The 25,352-nt window shown below is 42.8% G+C and overlaps 1 protein-coding gene across 1 annotated transcript in view; it reads right to left on the bottom strand.

Moving 5' to 3' along the window:
• Positions 1–25,352, bottom strand: part of iglon5 (IgLON family member 5) — a 216,240-nt gene that overhangs the window by 47,658 nt on the left and 143,230 nt on the right. The window contains exon 2 of the mRNA XM_046315086.1: positions 64–142. Coding sequence (XP_046171042.1) covers positions 64–142 — 79 coding nt within the window. The remainder of the gene's footprint in view (positions 1–63; positions 143–25,352) is intronic.

The raw sequence follows: 25,352 nt of genomic DNA, 5'->3' as shown, positions 1-25,352 counted from the left end.
CGAAGAAAAACAAACAACTTCAACATGTAATTAGTAGGTGCAGGTGTAGGATCAATGAGTTACCTCAGAATGATGCTCTCTCCTTCCAGCACTGTAATGTTGTCGGGCAGGGGGCCGAATTCGGCTCCGTGCACACTTGGCCCTGCCAAGGAAGATGAGAGAAGAGAGGGAGGAGGGTGAGCATGATGCCGTTGTAACAACAACAGACGGTCCATTCGGATTCTCAATCCCCAAATCCCCTGGTTGGCATCTCAGCCGCCGCGGTGCTGAGTACCTCATTGATCCAGGTCAGGCTGGATGTGTTTGGTGGTTTACTTAGTTATTTGTCATAAATATACAAATAAAGGCGTTGTAGCGTACGCACTGACCCCCTGTATTATTTAAATAATGATTTGCCCCCCCCCCCACCCCATGTGTGTGTGTGTGTGTCTCATTGAACAGTGTTGATAATGAGCCAGGGGAAGAGGAGGATTCACGCAGGGACGTCAGAGCGTGAAGTGAAGGGACACAAACGGCAACAGGAGGGATGTGTACAGTGAGGCTCACCCTGCCTGCAAATAGACACGCGCACACACACCGAGACAGTCACACAAACGCACGCAAACACACACTACCACAGGAAAGAAACTAAATGGAAAACTGGGGTTGATACGTGTTGGGCATCGTGTGTCTATGAAAATGGCAGTTTCGTTACAAATTTAACCAGAACCATGGTTAATACATAGGAAATGAACACAGGTCTCCTAATCAATCTCTCAAGCACAAGCCCACGTGCTAGTGAGTAGCCAGCTAATCTTTATACTTCCAAGTTTAGCCAACTTGGCTCTATTTGCTAGATGACAAGGTGGAGCAGTTGAATGGTTATGAACAAACCCTTCTGTCCGTTTGGACAGCATGCCAGCTTGTCCACTTTGTTCAGAATGGGAACGAGTTTCCAATTCCTTATATGATAGTGTTTGATGATTTTAGCACAATTATAAAACACAGACTAGACAGCTAGCCAAGTCTTTGGCTACAATGTTACTAGTGGGACATAGTACCGCAATGCCACGCGCGACAACCTGAGCATTCCTTTTCCAGAATCAACGTTCATTGATACTCCTGTTTTAGTAGTGCCTGCTCTACCTAAAAAGGGTATCAATAGAAAGGTTATTTCTCCTCTATTACAGTAAAATAATGACTCAATGTGTTTCGGTGTCCATGCGACCGATTCTGTTAGACCAAACCTCAACTGCAGAGTTAAAACAATAGTGTGTGATTGCCGCCTGCAATTCGTGATATTCCTGCATGTGGAACGCCTCTAGCATCCCGTTGGTTCCTGGTTCCTGCAATCGAGCATGCCATCTTCATGCTTGTGTGACACTTTTGATATTCTGGATTTCTCCTGATTGTCTATGTGATTCAAATGTGGGTCAAGAGTGGTCTACCGATGTCCTAGCTAGCTACCAGTGTCGCCCCCACCTCCCGCCCTCCTTCGCTCCCAATTGCAGAAGACCTGCCCTCGCCGTCGTTAACAGAACTGTGGGAAAGCAGTGCCTGACAGGTGGAGGCGAAGGGCACTGTCTACCGGTGTTCTAGCTACCTATCCAGCCTGCTGTGTACCAGAGTCCTAGCAAAACAATGTACCAATAGAAGTATAAAGAGGTGTTCCTGCAGATGCAGACTTGGGCGGTATACCGTATATACCATATACCGCATATTCCGGTATTTATTTGGAAATACCCACAGGATGTTTTTTCAATACCGGTATTGACGGTATTTGAATATTTGTGAATACGTTTTAAGTATATACCTGCAGTCAATTTGTGCAATACGTTAGAAGATAAAGCAGGTGTGTCCGGCTGTGTATTGACAGGGGTCGCGTTTTATATTGAACGTCAACCGTGTTTCTTGTTTGTTCGTTGCTTCAATAGAGTGATCAGGGACTTGCAACTACAATCTTCGTTCACAGAAAATACATTAGTGCAACACCTTCAGCAGAAAATAGCCTCATTTTCATTAGATGACAACAGAAGTGCAACGCTATTTGGCTGGCAGCCACACAAGTAGGCAAAAACTATGCATGGCAGTCATACTGTATATATCATAGAAAGAATGTAGCCAGCTACATTTCCTAATGTTTTTTTTGTTCAAGTCTTGCATTTTACTGGAGAAAAGTAGGCTAGCGACACCTATAAAAGTAGCAGAGAAAAGTAGCTACACGTCAGTCAGAACACTGTCTGCTGACAGAATGCCCGTTCGTGAATTCTCATCCAAGTGGAGAAAGGCAACTGAAGCACAACATCAGTTCTGATGCCCAGCAATAAGAAAGCATTTGAGATCTGCGTTTACAAAACGCAGCAATATATTTCTGATGCGTGTCATATTTGTTTTGCTGTATGAAAAAACCAAGCATTCTGCAATAACACGATCCCTAAGTTTAACTTGCTAGTTATCTAAGTGGCTGAATTAACAAGGTGACAGGGCATCATATCGTGTTGGCTTTCTGCTGTGTTCGAGAAGTCAAAGCCCTTTTGGATGAGTTATCTGTGCTGTCACTGCTATTTTTGAGACTTTCTTGCATTTTCTTTCTCCTCTCGGTTCTCGGCCAGTCTGCTCCTCCCCCATCTTCTCACAGAGCAGGCAGGCAGGTTGCCCTAGCGACTCCAGACTCCTCACAGACACAGCGTGTATGCTGCTCCCAGAGCTAGTACTGTTCATTTACACAATGTCTCTCATTCACATTCGATTTGTAAATGTCCAAACTCACCACTCACTCACTCCTACCTATATATGTATACCTTTATGAGCGGGACTGCCTGTCTTCTCTGGACGCAATTGCACCCTTCTCAGCTGAAACTGCTTGTCAGAGAGGAAGAACTGATCTCTCATCTTTGTTGTTGTGAGTGACAGGGGGAGGGGCTTGGTGTGTGTGTGTGTGTGTGTGTGTGTGTGTGTGTGTGTGTGTGTGTGTGTGTGTGTGTGTGTGTGTGTGTGTGTGTGTGTGTGTGTGTGTGTGATTAAAAAAATGATAAAGTTGCACGCAGCATAGAAGGAGCGAAGGAGATGAGACCAAAAAGACAACATGAGAACAAGCGGACATAAATGCTCATGTTTTCAAAATGACGAGGCTACAGTACTGCTGAAGCTCCCTCTCCTTCAATTATATTTTGGAAATATGCATCAACTCACTCTGCAAACGAAGATAACAGCAGCCATACAGTGCTATCTTAGCAGTGATATACTGAGGCAGGTCTATACTCTGCATGACACCATCTCTGTCCCTGCCAAATGTCAGCATGCGCATCAAGTCCACCCTTACGGTGCCCATATTATGACACCCTCACTGTCTGAGGGTCATGTCTACATTTGACCTCAAATGTTTTTTAGGGGGTTTTGCATTTGAGCTAACCCTAACCCTTTTCTTAACCTTAAACAAAATTATCCCAACCTGCCGCGTAAGATCTCCTAAACCTGCTACGAAAAGTCAATTTTGACAAAAGCGAAATCCCTTCTAGACAAAACCCTGTCTGAGTCCTTCCTAGATCGTCAACCAATCCCCCCTCCCTAACGTGTCCATAATATCTCTATGCCGGTGGTGCTGCTGCTGCCGCCACCGCCTTGCCTCTAAGGTTTAATAAACAGCGAGTTATGAGAAGAAACGCTGTGCGGTCAGGAGTTGAGAAGCACCCGGAGGTTTGTCTGATTAATGCAAAGAGGTGCGCTAAGACAATACGCTATAAGCTTGGCAAGTGTAATTCCAGGCAGACAGGGGTCTGAAACGTGACAGTCATAAGCAGTGCGGCATCTGATGGCCAATTGCTCACGCTTTTCATTTCAACACCGTCTCTTGGTGGAATCATGGCTTGATTGCACAGCGTAATGAAAAGGGGCAGGCATTCCGATTCGCGTCACGATCTCATAAACAAATAGCTAAAAAAAGAAGAAGAAGAAGGTGAACCTAATTATGGACGGAAATGACGGTCAATGGCAATGGGAAATGAAGAGATGTATTTTTCCATAGTATTGAAATGAATACAAAGTCTAAACAGAGTAGTTGTATTAAGTTGAATATGAGTGTGTGTGTGTGTGTGTCTGAAGATCCATCAATTTCCATGGTCCTTCGAGACAGTTATTGTGTGTGCGCGCCTGTATAGTGTGTGTGTGTGCGCCTGTATAGTGTGTGTGTGTGTCCAGTATGTGCGCATTTGCATTAAGTGTGTCAGCCACCAGCAAGGACAGGCCATCCCCCAGTGAGAACTAATGGCGCCTTGAAGGATGGAGAGGGATGGAGAATGTCCATGAAAATCCTCCGCTAAAAGCCATAATCACATTAGTGTGCTGCTTGCTGCTTGCTGCTGTGCTATCTAGGCTGGCCAAGAAACCCAGGAAGGAAGAACACACTGGCTGCATCAGCATCACTACCTCTCACTGCATGGGGGAGGGGAGACATTAGTCATTGTGTCCACTGTACTGTATAACCAAGGCCTAGGAAATGTCACCAATCGGTAGGTGTTTGTTAAAGGCCAACTGAACACAAAGTGTTTCTGGTTGAAAACTGCCTATGTGGCATCGATGTTAGTCAGAAACACAAACGTGGAAGTAGAATCACTTTGGTCATAAAGTCAGTATATTCCAAAACAGAGCTTTGTGAGATTTGTGTAAGTGAGGTCATCAGAATGTACATGAGGGTCCGGTTTGTTTTTACAATCACGCCCACTAACACGGGATTGTAACGCCTAGGGAGAATTGTCATGCACGGAAAAACAGCTGCGTTGATTGCGCTCCAGCCAATCGTGGGAGCAGGACATCCAGGCAGTGAGACAGACCTGCACGTTACGCAGCGCCTATATCCTGTATCCTTATTTATCCTATAATAATTCAGACTATTTTGAGGAAGTGGTAGTGGCTATGTTGTTTTTACTGTGACTCAAGAGGGACAATCTCATTTTTTTTCTTAATGACCAGCAGAAAATCAGATGCACAATTGGTGAGTTAAGTCGCTCTTTAAGGTTATTTATATGAAACAACCTTGGATATACTGTATCCTATACCATGCTTTGTGCACGTGCCACACTGCACAGTAGGCTATATTACTGTGCGTCCTCAGTTGTTCTTTCTTAGTGCACTGCATTGTTTACTCGGTTTTTATTTAGGTTCATTTAATTCAGTACCAGGGCTCAGCTCAAAGGCAGGTGGGACACATGCTGGAGCACACAGATGTACGTAGACACACACACGCACACGCACACACACACACACACACACACACACACACACACACACACACACACACACACACACACACACACACACACACACACACACACACACACACACACACACACACACACACACACACACACACACACACACACACACACACACACACACACACACACACAAATGATGTATGCATAAGCTGAAACCTGAAAACAGCACGTAGAAGGTTACACACCAGAGGGCTGCTATTCCCTATTCCCCACTCAATTCCCATTTTTACAGCTCAATTGTCACCTTGATTCTAAAACCTGTATCACCCTGCCTTTACCCTCCCTCACTGCACACAGTGTTAACCAGGTCAACACACACAGCCCACACTTACTCAGTCACACTCACCCACAGGCATGTGTATATTTACAAACAGAAACACACAGCAACTGAGTCAGTTATCGACACACAGAAACACACTCACTCATGCATACACGCCATCACAACCGCTGTCCCCTCTGTCACTCACTTAGAGCGTGCGCTGTGCATGAAGGCTGCCGCTTTGACCTTGGTAGGGGGGTGAAGGGCATCGCATCGAAGACGAGGAGCTAAAGAGGCGTGTGCGATTGTCTGTGGTGTCTCACCACTGGACAGTTGGATGTGCGGAGTCAGGGTCCTGTCAATTAAAAAACTACACAGTCGAGAAGGGAGGGTTGATGGGGTGGATGAAGGACAGATGACGACAGAGCGTGAAAACACCTGCTAGACTGCACATGCCCGCCACACTTCAGCATTAATAACACAGGGAGAGAGACAGAGAGAGAGAGAGAAGCAGCAGTCCAGGTAGAGAGATAGAGAGAGTGAGCGAGAGAGTAGGCACAACTGCGACAACATAACCAACAGAAATGGGTCACAACTCCTGCTGCTCTGTCGCTCGCTGGGTGTGTACATAGTCAATGGTAGGTTTTGAGGGGACTCGTATGGTAGGTACACCTATAGCTCATCTCTTGGTAGTAATACCGTAGACTACTTTATCACTGATCTCAACCCAGAGTCTCTCGGAGCGTTCACAGTCTGCCCACTGACCCCCCAATCAGATCACAAGCAAAATCACAGTCTACTTGAACACAGCAATATACAACCATGAGGCATCAAAGCCAAAGGAACTGAATAATATAAAGAAATGCTATAGATGGAAGGAAGGTAGTGTGGAAACTTACCAAAAAACAATTAGGTAACAACAAATTAAATCCCTGGATAAAACAGTTCGCTGTTATAGTGAAGGTATAAACTCGGCAGCAGAAAACCTAAACAGTATATTTGACCTCTCAGATTCCCTATCAAATCTAAGGTTTCTCAATTTCTTTCTTAAGTTTCATCAAACCAATCTTACCAAAAACATAGAGACCCAGAAAACTTGAGCCTACTCCTTCAGTATGGTGAATCACTAAAATCATACAGAAATAACTTCCTAAAAAGAAGGAACAGCACGTCAGAAATCAGCTCAATGTAATTAAAGAATCCATAGACTAACCACTTCTGGAAAAATTGGAAAACACTAATCAAACAACAACAACAACAACAGTTATCTATCTAAAACTGAGACGCATGGATAAACCACTTCTCCAATCTTTGGCCCTATAACAAAGAATATGCAGCAAAAACATATATGATCAAATACAAAATCGTAGAATCGACTACTAAAGACTACCAGATCCCACTGGATTCTCCAATTACATTTAATAAACTACAGGACAAAATACAAACCCTCCAAACATAAAGGCCTGTGTTGTTGATGGTATCCTAAATGAAATGATCAAATATACAGACCACAAATTCCAATTGACTATACTTGAACTCTTTAACATCATTGTTAGCTCTGGCATCTTCGCCAATATTTGGAACCAAGGACTGATCACCCCAATCCACAAAAGTGGAGACAAATGTGACCTCAGTAACTACTGTGGGATTTGCATCAACAGCCATCTTGGGAAAATCCTCTGCATTATCATTAACAGCAGACTTGTACATTTTCTCAGTGAAAACAACGTACTGAGCAAATGTCAAATTGGCTTTTTACCAAATGACCATACGACAGACCACGTATTCACCCTGCACACCCTAATTGACAAAGAAACAAACCAACAAAAACAAAGGTAAACTCTTCTCATGCTTTGATGATTTCAAAAAAAGCTTTTGACTCAATTTGGCATGAGGTTCGGCTATACGCATTGATGAACATAGGTGTTGGGCTGAAAACATACAACATTATAAAATCTATGTACTCAAACAATAAGTGTGTGGTTAAATTTGGCAAATAAAATGTGGGGTGAGACAGGGATGCAGCTTAAGCCCCACCCTTTTCAACATATATATCAACGAATTGGTGAGGGCACTACAACAGTCTGCAGCATCCGGCCTCACCCTACTACAATCGGAAGTCAAATGTCTACTCTTTGCTGATGATCTGGTGCTTCTGTCCCCAACCAAGGAGGGCCTAAAGCATCACGTAGATCTTCTGCAAGGATTCTGTCAGACCTGGACCCTGACAGTAAATCTCAGTAAGACAAAAATAATGGTGTTCCAAAAAAGGTCCAGTTGCCAGGACCACAAATACAAATTCCATGTAGACACCATTGCCCTTATACATACCTCGGACTAAACATCAGCGTCACAGGTAACTTCCACAAAGCTGTGAATGATCTGAGAGACAAAGCAAGAAGGGCCTTCTATGCCATCAAAAGGAACATCAAATTCGACATACCAATTAGGATCTGGTAAAAATTATTTAATCAGTTTTAAAGCCCATTGCCCTTTGTGGTTGTGAGGCCTGGGGTCCGCTCACCAACCAAGAATTCACAAAATGGGACAAATACCAAATTGAAAGGGGAATACCTCGTCAGTTGTACAGTACAACTGAATGCATTCAACTTAAATGTGTCTTCTGCATTTAACCCAACCCCTCTGAATCAGAGAGGTGCTGCCACAATCAACATCCACGTCTTCGACACCCGGGGAACAGTGGGTTAACTGCCTTGCTCAGGGGCAGAACGACAGACCTTGTCAGCTCAGGGATTCGATCCAGCAACCTTCCAGTTACTGGCCCAATGCTCTAACCACCAGGCTACTTGCATGCAGAATTCTGCAAAAGTATCCTCTGTGTACAACGTAAAGCACCAAACAATACATGCAGAGCTGAATTAGGCCGATACCCACTAATTATCAAAATCCAGAAAAGAACTGTTAAATACCACAACTACCTAAAAGGAAGCGATTCCCAAACCTTCCACAACAAAGCCATCACCTACAGAGAGATGAACCTGGAGAAGAGTCCCCTAAGCAAGCTGGTCCTGGGGCTCTGTTCACAAACACAAACACACCCTACAGAGCCCCAGGACAACAGCACAATTAGACCCAACCAAATCATGAGAAAACAAAAAGATAATTACTTGACACATTGGAAAGAATTAACAAAAAAAAACAGAGCAAACTAGAATGCGATTTGGCCCTACACAGAGAGTACACAGCGGCAGAATACCTGACCACTGTGACTGACCCAAAATTAAGGAAAGTTTGACTATGTACAGACTCAGTGAGCATAGCCTTGCTATTGAGAAAAGCCACCGTAGGCAGATCTGGCTCTTAATCTTAAGAGAGAGAGAAAGGCTATGTGCACACTGCACACAAAATTAGATGGAAACTGAGCTGCACTTCCTAACCTGCCAAATGTATGACCATATTAGAGACACATATTTTCCTCAGATTACACAGACCCATAAAGCATTTGCTTTTTGTTTCTGGTGTCCTTTGACAGCTCTTTGGTCTTGGCCATAGTGGAGTTTGGAGTGTGACTGTTTGAGGTTGTCTTTTATACTGATAACAAGTTCAAACAGGTGCCATTAATACAGGTAACGAGTAGAGGACAGAGGAGCCTCTTAAAGAAGAAGTTACAGGTCTGTGAGAGCCAGAAATCTTGCTTGTTTGTAGGTGACCAAATACTTATTTTATACCATAATTTACAAATAAATTCATTAAAAATCCTACAATGTGATTTTCTGGATTTTTTTTCCCACATTTTGTCTGTCATAGTTGAAGTGCACCTATGATGAAAATTACAGGCCTCTCTCATCTTTTTAAGGGGGAGAACTTGCACAATTGGTGGCTGACTAAATGCTTTTTTGCCCGACTGTATATATACAGTGCCTTGCGAAAGTATTCGGCCCCCTTGAACTTTGCGACCTTTTGCCACATTTCAGGCTTCAAACATAAAGATATAAAACTGTATTTTTTTGTGAAGAATCAACAACAAGTGGGACACAATCATGAAGTGGAACAACATTTATTGGATATTTCAAACTTTTTTAACAAATCAAAAACTGAAAAATTGGGCGTGCAAAATTATTCAGCCCCTTTACTTTCAGCGCAGCAAATGCACCTGCACTGTGATAGTCTCAGAGGTCTGTTAAAAGCGCAGAGAGCATCATGAAGAACAAGGAACACACCAGGCAGGTCCGAGATACTGCTGTGAAGAAGTTTAAAGCAGGATTTGGATACAAAAAGATTTCCCAAACTTTAAACATCCCAAGGAGCACTGTGCAAGTGATAATATTGAAATGGAAGGAGTATCAGACCACTTCAAATCTACCAAGACCTGGCCGTCCCTTTAAACTTTCAGCTCATACAAGGAGAAGACTGATCAGAGATGCAGCCAAGAGGCCCATGATCACTCTGGATGAACTGCAGAGATCTACAGCTGAGGTGGGAGACTCTGTCCATAGGACAACAATCAGTCGTATATTGCACAAATCTGGCCTTTATGGAAGAGTGGCAAGAAGAAAGCCATTTCTTAAAGATATCCATAAAAAGTGTTGTTTAAAGTTTGCCACAAGCCACCTGGGAGACACACCAAACATGTGGAAGAAGGTGTTCTGGTCAGATGAAACCAAAATTGAACTTTTTGGCAACAATGCAAAACGTTATGTTTGGCGTAAAGGCAACACAGCTCATCACCCTGACCACACCATCCCCACTGTCAAACATGGTTGTGGCAGCATCATGGTTTGGGCCTGCTTTTCTTCAGCAGGGACAGGGAAGATGGTTAAAATTGATGGGAAGATGGATGGAGCCAAATACAGGACCATTCTGGAAGAAAACCTGATGGAGTCTGCAAAAGACCTGAGACTGGGATGGAGATTTGTCTTCCAACAAGACAATGATCCAAAACATAAAGCAAAATCTACAATGGAATGGTTCAAAAATAAACATATCCAGGTGTTAGAATGTCCAAGTCAAAGTCCAGACCTGAATCCAATCGAGAATCTGTGGAAAGAACTGAAAACTGCTGTTCACAAATGCTCTCCATCCAACCTCACTGAGCTCGAGCTGTTTTGCAAGGAGGAATGGGAAAAAATTTCAGTCTCTCGATGTGCAAAACTGATAGAGACATACCCCAAGCGACTTACAGCTGTAATCGCAGCAAAAGGTGGCGCTACAAAGTATTAACTTAAGGGGGCTGAATAATTTTGCACGCCCAATTTTTCAGTTTTTGATTTGTTAAAAATAAATGTCGTTCCACTTCATGATTGTGTCCAACTTGTTTTTGATTCTTCACAAAAAAATACAGTTTTATATCTTTATGTTTGAAGCCTGAAATGTGGCAAAAGGTCGCAAAGTTCAAGGGGGCCGAATATTTTCGCAAGGCACTGTATATATAGAGAGAGAGGTGCAGCAGTACAGGTAGAGAGAGAGAGAGAGAGAGAGAGATGCAGCAGTACAGGTAGAGGAAGAGATGCAGCAGTACAGGTAGGGAGAGAGAGAGAGAGAGAGAGATGCAGCAGTACAGGTAGGGAGAGAGAGAGAAATTCAGCAGTACAGGTAGAGAGAGAGAGAGATGCAGCAGTACAGGTGGAGATAGAGAGAGATGCAGCAGTACAGGTAGAGAGAGAGAGAAGGAGAGATACAGCAGTACAGGGAGAGAGAGAGAGAGATGCAGCAGTACAGGTAGAGAGATAGAGAGATGCAACAGTACAGGTAGAGAGAGAGAGGTGCGGCAGTACAGATAGAGAGAGAGATGCAGCAGTACAGGTGGAGATAGAGAGAGATGCAGCAGTACAGGTAGAGAGAGAGAGAGAGAGATACAGCAGTACAGGTAGAGAGAGAGAGAGAGAGAGAGAGAGAGAGAGAGAGAGAGAGAGAGAGAGAGAGAGAGAGAGAGAGAGAGAGAGAGAGAGAGAGAGAGAGAGAGAGAGAGATGCAGCAGTACAGGTAGAGAGAGAGGTGCAGCAGTACAGGTAGAGAGAGAGATGCAGCAGTACAGGTAGATAGAGAGAGATGCAGCAGTACAGGCAGAGAGACAGAGAGGTAGAGCAGTACAGGTAGAGAGAGAGAGAGATGCAGCAGTACAGGTAGAGAGAGAGATGCAGCAGTACAGGTAGAGAGAGAGAGAGAGAGAGGTGCAGCAGTACAGGTAGAGAGAGAGAGATGCAGCAGTACAGGGAAGAGAGAGAGAGATTCAGCAGTACAGGTAGAGAATGAGAAAGAGAGATGCAGCAGTACAGGTAGAGAGAGAGAGAGAGGTGCAGCAGTACAGGTAGAGAGAGAGAGATTCAGCATTACAGGTAGAGAGAGAGAGAGATGCAGCAGTACAGGTATAGAGAGAGAGAGAGAGGTGCAGCAGTACAGGTAGAGAGAGAGAGAGAGATGCAGCAGTACAGGGAAGAGAGAGAGATTCAGCAGTACAGGTAGAGAGAGAGAGATGCAGCAGTACAGGTAGAGAGAGAGAGATGCAGCAGTAGAGGGAAGAGAGAGAGAGAGATTCAGCAGTGCAGGTAGAGAGAGAGAGAGAGAGAGAGATGCAGCAGTACAGGTAGAGAGAGAGAGAGAGAGAGAGATGCAGCAGTACAGGTAGAGAGAGAGAGAGATGCAGCAGAGGTGCAGTACAGTACAGGTAGGTAGAGAGAGATGCAGCAGTAGAGAGGTGCAGCAGTAGAGAGAGAGAGATGCAGCAGTACAGGTAGAGAGAGAGAGAGAGAGAGATGCAGCAGTACAGGTAGAGAGAGAGATGCAGTACAGGTAGAGAGAGAGAGAGATGCAGCAGTACAGGTAGAGAGAGAGAGATGCAGCAGTACAGGTAGAGAAGAGAGATGCAGAGGTAGAGAGAGAGATGCAGCAGTACAGGTAGAGAATGAGAGAGAGAGAGATGCAGGTAGTAGAGAGAGAGAGAGAGAGAGAGAGAGAGAGAGAGAGAGAGAGAGAGAGAGAGAGAGAGAGAGAGAGAGAGAGAGATGAAGCAGAGAGAGGTGCAGCAGTACATGTAGAGAGAGAGAGAGAGAGAGAGAGCAGCAGTACAGGGAAGAGAGAGAGAGATTCAGCAGTACAGGTAGAGAGAGAGAGATGCAGCAGTACAGGGAGAGAGAGAGATGCAGCAGTGCAGGTAGAGCGAGAGAGAGAGAGAGAGAGAGAGAGAGAGAGAGAGAGAGAGAGAGAGAGAGAGAGAGAGAGAGAGAGAGAGAGAGAGAGAGAGATGCAGCAGTACAGGTAGAGAGAGAGATGCAGCAGTACAGGTAGAGAGAGAGAGAGAGATGCAGCAGTACAGGAAGAGAGAGAGAGAGAGAGAGAGAGAGAGAGAGAGAGATGCATCAGTACAGATAGGGAGAGAGAGATGCAGCATTACAGGTGGAGAGAGAGAGATGCAGCAGTACAGGTAGAGAGAGAGAGAGAGATACAGCTGTACAGGTAGAGAGAGAGAGAAATGCAGCAGTACAGGCATTGAGAGAGAGATGAAGCAGTACAGTTAGAGAGAGAGAGAGAGAGAGAGAGATGCAGCAGTACAGGTAGAGAGAGAGATGCAGCAGTACAGGTAGAAAAAGAGAGAAAGAGAAAGAGAGAGAGAGAGATGAAGCACTACAGGTAGAGAGAGAGAGATGCAGCAGTACAGGTAGAGAGAGAGAGAGATGCAGCAGTACAGGGAGAGAGACAGAGAGGTAGAGCAGTACAGGTAGAGAAAGAGAGAGAGCTGCAGCAGTACAGGTAGAGAGAGAGAGATGCAGCAGTACAGGTAGAGAATGAGAAAGAGAGATGCAGCAGTACAGGTAGAGAGAGAGAGAGAGGTGCAGCAGTACAGGTAGAGAGAGAGAGATGCAGCAGTAGAGGGAAGAGAGAGAGAGAGATTCAGCAGTACAGGTAGAGAATGAGAAAGAGAGAGGGGTGCAGCAGTACAGGTAGAGAGAGAGAGATGCAGCAGTACAGGGAAGAGAGAGAGATTCAGCAGTACAGGTAGAGAGAGAGAGAGATGCAGCAGTGCAGGTGCAGAGTAGAGAGAGAGAGAGAGAGAGAGAGAGAGAGAGAGAGAGAGAGAGAGAGAGAGAGAGAGAGAGAGAGAGAGAGAGAGAGAGAGAGAGAGAGAGAGAGAGAGAGAGAGAGAGAGAGATGATGTAGGAATTTGGAAAACTTATTTTGATAATCTATACAAAAACATCCCATAAAACGACTTACAACAGAACCAATTAGAAATTAAAGAAAAATTGAACATCCTTGAATCAGTCATTAAAAACAACCAAAATCCATTAGATGACCCAATAACCCAACAAGAACTAAATGAAAAGCTAAAATCTATTAAATCAAAAAAGGCTTGTGGTGTAGACAACATCAGAAATGAAATGCTGAAAAACAGCACACCTGAGTTGCAAAATGCTGTGCTTAAATTGTTCAAAATGTTTTTAACTTCTGGCTGCTTCCCTGATGTCTGGAACCAGGGGCTCATCTCCCCTATCCACAAAAGTGGAGACAAATCAGACCCCAATAATTACAGGGGAATTTGCGTCAACAGTAACTTGGGAAAGATTTTCTGTAGCATTTTGAATTCAAGAATTCTAACCTTTCTTCAAGAAAAAAATGTAATAAGTAAATGTCAAATTGGCTTTCTTCCTAACCATCGCACTACTGACCATATATACACCTTACACACACTAAATAATAAACACCATCACACTACTGACCATATATACACCTTACACACACTAATTAATAAACACCATCGCACTACTGACCATATATACACCTTACACACACTAATTAATAAACACCATCTCACTACTGACCATATATACACCTTACACACACTAATTAATAAACACCATCACACTACTGACCATATATACACCTTACACACACTAATTAATAAACACCATCACACTACTGACCATATATACACCTTACACACACTAATTAATAAACACCATCACACTACTGACCATATATACACCTTACACACACTAATTAATAAACACCACCACACTACCATGACCATATATACACCTTACACACACTAATTAATAAACACCATCTCACTACTGACCATATATACACCTTACTGACCATATATACACCTTACACACACTAATTAATAAACACCATCACACTACTGACCATATATACACCTTACACACACTAATTAATAAACACCATCACACTACTGACCATATATACACCTTACACACACTAATTAATAAACACCATCTCACTACTGACCATATATACACCTTACACACACTAATTAATAAACAACATCGCACTACTGACCATATATACACATTACACACACTAATTAATAAACAACATCAACATCGCACTACTGACCATATATACACCTTACACACACTAATTAATAAACACCATCGCACTACTGACCATATATACACCTTACACACACTAATTAATAAACACCATCGCACTACTGACCATATATACACCTTACACACACTAATTAATAAACACCATCTCACTACTGACCATATATACACCTTACACACACTAATTAATAAACACCATCGCACTACTGACCATATATACACATTACACACACTAATTAATAAACAACATCGCACTACTGACCATATATACACCTTACACACACTAATTAATAAACACCATCGCACTACTGACCATATATACACCTTACACACACTAATTAATAAACACCATCGCACTACTGACCATATATACACCTTACACACACTAATTAATAAACACCATCTCACTACTGACCATATATACACCTTACACACACTAGTTAATAAACACCATCGCACTACTGACCATATATACACCTTACACACACTAATTAATAAACACCAACGCACTACTGACCATATATACACCTTACACACACTAATTAATAAACACCATCGCACTACTGACCATATATACACCTTACACACACTAATTAATAAACACCAACGCACTACTGACCATATATACACCTTACACACACTAATTAATAAACACCATCGCACTACTGACCATATATACACCTTACACACACTAATTAATAAACACCATCGCACTACTGACCATATATACACCTTACACACACTAATTAATAAACACCATCTCACTACTGACCATATATACACCTTACACACACTAATTAATAAACACCACCACACTACTGACCATATATACACCTTACACACACTAATTAATAAACACCATCGCACTACTGACCATATATACACCTTACACACACTAATTAATAAACACCATCTCACTACTGACTATATATACACCTTACACACACTAATTAATAAACACCACCACACTACTGACCATATATACACCTTACACACACTAATTAATAAACACCATCACACTACTGACCATATACACCTTACACACACTAATTAATAAACACCATCACACTACTGACCATATATACACCTTACACACACTAATTAATAAACACCATCGCACTACTGACCATATATACACCTTACACACACTAATTAATAAACACCATCGCACTACTGACCATATATACACCTTACACACACTAATTAATAAACACCATCGCACTACTGACCATATATACACCTTACACACACTAATTAATAAACACCACCACACTACTGACCATATATACACCTTACACACACTAATTAATAAACACCATCGCACTACTGACCATATATACACCTTACACACACTAATTAATAAACACCATCGCACTACTGACCATATATACACCTTACACACACTAATTAATAAACACCATCGCACTACTGACCATATATACACCTTACACACACTAATTAATAAACACCACCACACTACTGACCATATATACACCTTACACACACTAATTAATAAACACCAACGCACTACTGACCATATATACACCTTACACACACTAATTAATAAACATCACCGCACTACTGACCATATATACACCTTACACACACTAATTAATAAACACCACCACACTACTGACCATATATACACCTTACACACACTAATTAATAAACACCATCGCACTACTGACCATATATACACCTTACACACACTAATTAATAAACACCATCGCACTACTGACCATATATACACCTTACACACACTAATTAATAAACACCACCGCACTACTGACCATATATACACCTTACACACACTAATTAATAAACACCAACGCACTACTGACCATATATACACCTTACACACACTAATTAATAAACACCACCACACTACTGACCATATATACACCTTACACACACTAATTAATAAACACCATCTCACTACTGACCATATATACACCTTACACACACTAATTAATAAACACCACCACACTACTGACCATATATACACCTTACACACACTAATTAATAAACACCATCGCACTACTGACCATATATACACCTTACACACACTAATTAATAAACACCATCGCACTACTGACCATATATATATACACCTTACACACACTAATTAATAAACACCATCGCACTACTGACCATATATACACCTTACACACACTAATTAATAAACACCATCGCACTACTGACCATATATACACCTTACACACACTAATTAATAAACACCATCGCACTACTGACCATATATACACCTTACACACACTAATTAATAAACACCACCGCACTACTGACCATATATACACCTTACACACACTAATTAATAAACACCAACGCACTACTGACCATATATACACCTTACACACACTAATTAATAAACACCATCGCACTACTGACCATATATACACCTTACACACACTAATTAATAAACACCATCTCACTACTGACCATATATACACCTTACACACACTAATTAATAAACACCATCGCACTACTGACCATATATACACCTTACACACACTAATTAATAAACACCACCACACTACTGACCATATATACACCTTACACACACTAATTAATAAACACCAACGCACTACTGACCATATATACACCTTACACACACTAATTAATAAACACCATCGCACTACTGACCATATATACACCTTACACACACTAATTAATAAACACCACCACACTACTGACCATATATACACCTTACACACACTAATTAATAAACACCATCTCACTACTGACCATATATACACCTTACACACACTAATTAATAAACACCACCACACTACTGACCATATATACACCTTACACACACTAATTAATAAACACCATCGCACTACTGACCATATATACACCTTACACACACTAATTAATAAACACCATCGCACTACTGACCATATATACACCTTACACACACTAATTAATAAACACCATCGCACTACTGACCATATATACACCTTACACACACTAATTAATAAACACCATCGCACTACTGACCATATATACACCTTACACACACTAATTAATAAACACCATCGCACTACTGACCATATATACACCTTACACACACTAATTAATAAACACCACCACACTACTGACCATATATACACCTTACACACACTAATTAATAAACACCATCTCACTACTGACCATATATACACCTTACACACACTAATTAATAAACACCAACGCACTACTGACCATATATACACCTTACACACACTAATTAATAAACACCATCTCACTACTGACCATATATACACCTTACACACACTAATTAATAAACACCATCTCACTACTGACCATATATACACCTCACACACACTAATTAATAAACACCACCACACTACTGACCATATATACACCTTACACACACTAATTAATAAACATGTCCAGCAAAAAAAGAGGGCAAAATCTTTGCTTGCTTTTATGGGTGGATTCTGTAGCTCAGTTGGTAGAGCATGGCGCTTGTAATGCCAGGGTAGTGGGTTTGATCCCCGGGACCACCCATACGTAGAATGTATGCACACATGACTGTAAGTCGCTTTGGATAAAAGCGTCTGCTAAATGGCATATATTATTGACTTTAAAAAAAGCATTTGTTTCGATTTGGCACGAAGGGCTATTCTACAAAATTCTACAAAGTGGGCTTGGTGGTAAGGTGTATGACTTAATAATATGTATGTACACAGAAAACAAGTGTGCAATCAAAATCCAAAGAACAGAATTTTTTTCACAATGTCGAGGTGTGAGACAAGGCTGCAATTTGAGTCCAAATCTTTTCAACATTTATATCAATGAATTAGCAGACATGTTGGACCAATCTCCAGCCCCAGGACTCACACTATTTGACACAGAGGTGAAATACCTGCTATATGCTGATGACTTGGTACGTCTATCACCAACCAAAGAAGGTCTTCAACAAAACATTAATATTCTGGAGCAATATTGCCATAATTGGGCCCTGGCAGTAAATTTCCAAAAAACTAAAATCATGATTTTCCAAAAAAAACCGAGATGTCAGAAACACAAATGTAAATTCACCCTGAACAACACCTTAATTGAACACACAAAAAATGACACCTACCTTGGTCTGACCATATCTGCATCGGGAAACTTTAATATGGCAGTGAATGCACTCAAAGAAAAAGCCCGCAGAGCAATGTATGCAATAAAAATGAAATTATTCAAAATCAACATCCCAATTAAAATTTGGAATAAAATATTTGACAGTGTAATCCTACCAATAGCACTTTATGGAAGTGAGGTTTGGGGGCCACTCAATAAAATGGATTTTAAAATGTGGGATCCAAATGAAGCCCTACATGCAGAATTCTGTCGGAAAATCCTACAAGTCCAGAGAAATACACCAACTAATGCATGTAGGGCAGAATTGGGCCGTTTTCCAGTAATAATGAAGATACAGAAAAGATCATTAAATTTTGGCTACATCTAAATTCAAGTCCAAATTCGAGTCTGCAATTTAAAGCACTTCAAGCCCAAGAGCTGAGCCCAGAAACGAGTCCTCTCAGTCAGCTGGTGTTGGACCTCACCAACCAAGCAGACACCAGCACTGCTTCAAAAGAAAGAATTCCAATAAGCAAAATCATGAACCATTACATGTAAATGTAATGTAAATGTAAATGTAATGTAAATGTAAATGTAATGTAAATGTAAATGAATCATATTTACAATACTGGAAAAACGAAACAAAATCCCAAAGCCGACTAAATTGCTATCTGACCCTAAACAGAGAATATGAATTGGCTGATTATCTCTACTCAGTCAGAGATACGAAGCAGAGACAGATCCTTACCAAGTACAGGCTGAGTGACCACCGATTGGCAATAGAAACCGGCAGACATAAAAAGACATGGCTACCCAAAGAGGAGTGTGTATGTGGTCACTGCATTACAGGGGAGGTAGAGACAGAGATGCACTTTCTCCTTTACAGTGATAAATATTCCTCACAAAGAGATTCATTATTCACAGAAATGACGACATATATTCCAAATTTTTACAAATTGAACCCAGAGGAAAAACTAAGAATACTCATGGGCGAAGGAGCAATGGCTCCTCTTGCAGCCAAATATGTATTTTCCTGCCATAGCCTGAGGGACACTGAATAATAACATCTGCATAGTAAACAGTAACTTAATTATTATTACTATTATTGTTATTACTATAATTATTAATGTTTATCATTCCAAATATGGTTGGTAATGGTAGTGATAACAGTTTAGTGATGGTAGTAGTAGTCGTAGTAATGATGATTGTAGTTGTAGTATTGATATAAAGAAGAAGATGACCGTTATTTAGTTATAAGTTAGTTATAGTTTCATTTTCCATAATTTGATTTTATATTTATTACATTTCTACTATTGACTGTTACCATTTTATTGTTATTATTTTTGTATTTAATTTTGTATTATTATTTACTACCATTTTCTATAATTATTTACTATCATTTATAATTTTGTTACAATGTATATTGTATACATTGTTGCTTTGGCAATATTGACACAATGTTTTTCATGCCAATAAAGCAGCTTGAATTTGAATTTGAGAGAGAGAGAGAGAGAGAGAGAGAGAGAGAGAGAGAGAGAGAGAGAGAGAGAGAGAGAGAGAGAGAGAGAGAGAGAGAGAGATGCAGCAGTACAGGTAGAGAGAGAGATGCATCAGTACAGATAGAGAGAGAGAGAGATGCAGCAGTACAGGTAGAGAGTGAGAGAAATGCAGTAGTACAGGTAGAGAGAGAGAGAGATGCAGCAGTACAGGTAGAAAAAGAGAGAAAGAGAAAGAGAGAAAGATAAAGAGACTAAAGGTAGAGAGAGAGAGAGATGCAGCAGTACAGGCAGAGAGACAGAGAGGTAGAGCAGTACAGGTAGAGAGAGAGAGAGAGAGAGAGAGAGAGAGAGAGAGAGAGAGAGAGAGAGAGAGAGAGAGAGAGAGAGAGAGAGAGAGAGAGAGAGAGGTGCAGCAGTACAGGTAGAGAGAGAGAGAGAGATGCAGCAGTACAGGGAAGAGAGAGAGATTCAGCAGTACAGGTAGAGAGAGAGATGCAGCAGTACAGGTAGAGAGAGAGAGAGAGAGAGAGAGAGAGAGAGAGAGAGAGAGAGAGAGATGCAGCAGTAGAGGGAAGAGAGAGATTCAGCAGTGTAGGTAGAGAGAGAGAGAGAGAGAGATGCAGCAGTACAGGTAGAGAGAGAGAGAGAGAGAGAGAGATGCAGCAGTACAGATAGAGAGAGAGAGAGAGAGAGAGGTGCAGCAGTACAGTTAGAGAGAGAGATGCAGCAGTAGAGGGAAGAGAGAGAGAGATTCAGCAGTACAGGTAGAGAGAGAGAGAGATGCAGCAGTACAGGTAGAGAGAGAGAGAGATGCAGCAGTACAGGTAGAGAGAGAGTGAGAGAGAGAGAGAGAGAGTGAGATGCAGCAGTACAGGTAGAGAAAGAGAGAGAGAAATGCAGCAGTACAGGTAGAGAGAGAGATGCAGCAGTACAGGTAGAAAGAGAGATGCAGCAGTACAGGTAGAGAGAGAGAGATGCAGCAGTACAGGTAGAGAAAGAGAGAGAGAAATGCAGCAGTATAGGTAGAGAGAGAGAGATGCAGCAGTACAGGTAGAGAGAGAGATGCAGCAGTACAGGTAGAGATAGAGAGAGATGCAGCAGTACAGGTAGAGAGAGAGACAGAGAGAGAGAGAGATGCAGCAGTACATAGAGAGAGAGAGAGAGAGAGAGTGAGAGAGAGAAGCAGCAGTACAGGTAGAGAGAGATGCAGCAGTACAGGTAGAGAGAGAGAGATGTATGTTGTCTACCTCACTCGCTTTGGCAATGTTAACACATGTTTCCCATGCCAATAAAGCCCTTGAATTGAATTGAATTGAATTGAGAGAGAGAGATGCAGCAGTACAGGTAGAGAGAGAGAGAGTGAGAGAGAGAGAGAGATGCAGCAGTACAGGTAGAGTAAGAGAGAGATGCAGCAGTACAGGTAGAGAGAGAGACAGAGAGAGAGAGAGAGAGAGAGAGAGAGAGAGATGCAGCAGTACATAGAGAGAGAGATGCAGCAGAACAGGTAGAGAGAGAGACAGAGAGAGAGAGATGCAGCAGTACATAGAGAGAGAGAGCGAGAGAGAGTGAGAGAGAGATGCAGCAGTACAGGTAGAGTGAGAGATGCAGCAGTACAGGTAGAGAGAGAGACAGAGGGAGAGAGAGAGATGCAGCAGTACAGGTAGAGAGAGATGTAACAGTACAGGTAGAGAGAGAGACAGAGGGAGAGTGAGCGAGAGATGCAGCAGTACGTGTAGAGAGAGAGAGAGATGCAGCAGTACAGGTAGAGAGAGAGAGAGATGCAGCAGTACAGGTAGAGCGAGAGAGAGATGCAGCAGTACAGGTAGAGAAAGAGAGAGAGAAATGCAGCAGTATAGGTAGAGAGAGAGATGCAGCAGTACAGGTATGGAGAGAGAGAGAGAGAGAGAGAGAGAGAGAGAGAGAGAGAGAGAGAGAGAGAGAGAGAGAGAGAGAGAGAGAGAGAGAGAGAGAGAGAGAGAGAGAGATGCAGCAGTAGAGGGAAGAGAGAGATTCAGCAGTGCAGGTAGAGAGAGAGAGAGAGAGAGAGAGAGAGAGAGAGAGAGAGAGAGAGAGAGAGAGAGAGAGAGAGAGAGAGAGAGAGAGAGAGAGAGAGAGAGAGATGCAGCAGCAGTACAGGGAGAGAGAGAGAGAGAGAGAGAGAGAGAGAGAGAGAGAGAGAGAGAGAGAGAGAGATGCAGCAGTACAGATAGATAGAGAGAGAGAGAGAGAGAGGTGCAGCAGTACAGTTAGAGAGAGAGATGCAGCAGTAGAGGGAAGAGAGAGAGAGATTCAGCAGTACAGGTAGAGAGAGAGAGAGAGAGATGCAGCAGTACAGGTAGAGAGAGAGAGAGATGCAGCAGTACAGGTAGAGAGAGAGTGAGAGAGAGAGAGAGTGAGATGCAGCAGTACAGGTAGAGAAAGAGAGAGAGAAATGCAGCAGTACAGGTAGAGAGAGAGATGCAGCAGTACAGGTAGAGAGAGAGATGCAGCAGTACAGGTAGAGAGAGAGAGATGCAGCAGTACAGGTAGAGAAAGAGAGAGAGAAATGCAGCAGTATAGGTAGAGAGAGAGAGATGCAGCAGTACAGGTAGAGAGAGAGATGCAGCAGTACAGGTAGAGAGAGAGAGATGCAGCAGTACAGGTAGAGAGAGGGACAGAGAGAGAGAGATGCAGCAGTACATAGAGAGAGAGAGTGAGAGAGAGAAGCAGCAGTACAGGTAGAGAGAGATGCAGCAGTACAGGTAGAGAGAGAGAGATGTATGTTGTCTACCTCACTCGCTTTGGCAATGTTAACACATGTTTCCCATGCCAATAAAGCCCTTGAATTGAATTGAATTGAATTGAGAGAGAGAGATGCAGCAGTACAGGTAGAGAGAGAGAGAGTGAGAGAGAGAGAGAGATGCAGCAGTACAGGTAGAGTAAGAGAGAGATGCAGCAGTACAGGTAGAGAGAGAGACAGAGAGAGAGAGAGAGAGAGAGAGAGAGATGCAGCAGTACATAGAGAGAGAGATGCAGCAGAACAGGTAGAGAGAGAGACAGAGAGAGAGAGATGCAGCAGTACATAGAGAGAGAGAGGGAGAGAGAGTGAGAGAGAGATGCAGCAGTACAGGTAGAGTGAGAGAGAGAGAGAGATGCAGCAGTACAGGTAGAGAGAGAGAGAGATGCAGCAGTACAGGTAGAGAGAGATGCAACAGTACAGGTAGAGAGAAGAGAGGGAGAGAAAGATGCAGCAGTACAGGTAGAGAGAGATGCAACAGTACAGGTAGAGAGAGAGACAGAGGGGAGAGAGCGAGAGATGCAGCAGTACGTGTAGAGAGAGAGAGAGAGAGATGCAGCAGTACAGGTAGAGAGAGAGAGAGATGCAGCAGTACAGGTAGAGCGAGAGAGAGATTGCAGCAGTACAGGTAGAGAAAGAGAGAGAGAAATGCAGAGTATAGGTAGAGAGAGATGCAGCAGTACAGGTATGGAGAGAGAGAGAGAGAGAGAGAGAGAGAGAGAGAGAGAGAGAGAGAGAGAGAGAGAGAGAGAGAGAGAGAGAGAGAGAGAGAGAGAGAGAGAGAGAGAGAGGATGCAGAGTACAGAGAGAGAGAGAGATGCAGCAGTACAGGGAGAGAGAGAGAGATTCAGCAGTACAGGTAGAGAGAGAGATGCAGCAGTACAGGTAGAGAGAGAGAGAGAGAGAGAGAGAGAGAGAGAGAGAGAGAGAGAGAGAGAGAGAGAGATGCAGCAGTACAGGTAGGAGAGAGAGAGAGAGAGAGGTAGAGAGAGAGAGAGAGAGATGCAGCAGAGAGAGAGAGAGAGAGAGAGAGAGAGAGAGGTGCAGCAGTACAGGTAGAGAGAGAGAGAGATGCAGCAGACAGGGAGAGAGAGATTCAGCAGTACAGGTAGAGAGAGAGATGCAGCAGTACAGGTAGAGAGAGAGAGAGAGAGAGAGAGAGAGAGAGAGAGAGATGCAGCAGAGAGAGAGAGATGCAGCAGTAGAGGAAGAGAGATGCAGCAGTACAGGTAGAGAGAGAGAGATGCAGCAGTACAGGTAGAGAGAGAGAGAGAGAGAGCAGATGCATCAGTACAGATAGAGAGAGAGATGCAGCAGTACAGGTAGAGAGAGAGAAATGCAGTAGTACAGGCATTGAGAGAGAGATGAAGCAGTACAGGTAGAGAGAGAGAGAGATGCAGCAGTACAGGTAGAGAGAGAGAGAGATGCAGCAGTACAGGTAGAGAAAGAGAGAAAGAGAGAGAGAGAGATAAAGCACAGTACAGGTAGAGAGAGAGAGATGCAGCAGTACAGGTAGAGAGAGAGAGATGCAGCAGTACAGGCAGAGAGACAGAGAGGTAGAGCAGTACAGGTAGAGAGAGAGAGAGAGAGAGAGAGAGAGAAGAGCCCTTGAGAGAGAAGAGAGAGAGAGAGAGAGAGAGAGAGATGCAGCAGTACAGGTAGAGAGAGAGAGAGAGCAGCAGAGGGAGAGAGAGAGATTCAGCAGTACAGGTAGAGAGAGAGATGCAGCAGTACAGGTAGAGAGAGAGAGAGAGAGAGAGAGAGAGAGAGAGAGAGAGAGAGAGAGAGAGAGAGATGCAGCAGTAGAGGGAAGAGCAGCAGTGTAGGTAGAGAGAGAGAGAGAGAGATGCAGCAGAACAGGTAGAGAGAGAGAGAGAGAGAGAGAGAGATGCAGCAGCACAGAGAGAGAGAGAGAGAGAGAGGTGCAGCAGTACAGTTAGAGAGAGATGCAGCAGTAGAGGGAGAGAGAGAGAGATTCAGCAGTACAGGTAGAGAGAGAGAGAGAGCAGTACAGGTAGAGAGAGAGAGAGATGCAGCAGTACAGGTAGAGAGAGAGAGAGAGAGAGAGAGAGAGAGAGATGCAGCAGTACAGGTAGAGAAAGAGAGAGAGAAATGCAGCAGTACAGGTAGAGAGAGAGATGCAGCAGTACAGGTAGAAAGAGAGATGCA

This window comes from Oncorhynchus gorbuscha, linkage group LG19, assembly GCF_021184085.1.
Source record: "Oncorhynchus gorbuscha isolate QuinsamMale2020 ecotype Even-year linkage group LG19, OgorEven_v1.0, whole genome shotgun sequence".
In the NCBI taxonomy this organism is placed as follows: domain Eukaryota; kingdom Metazoa; phylum Chordata; class Actinopteri; order Salmoniformes; family Salmonidae; genus Oncorhynchus; species Oncorhynchus gorbuscha.
This window is presented reverse-complemented; position numbering and strand designations above follow the sequence as displayed.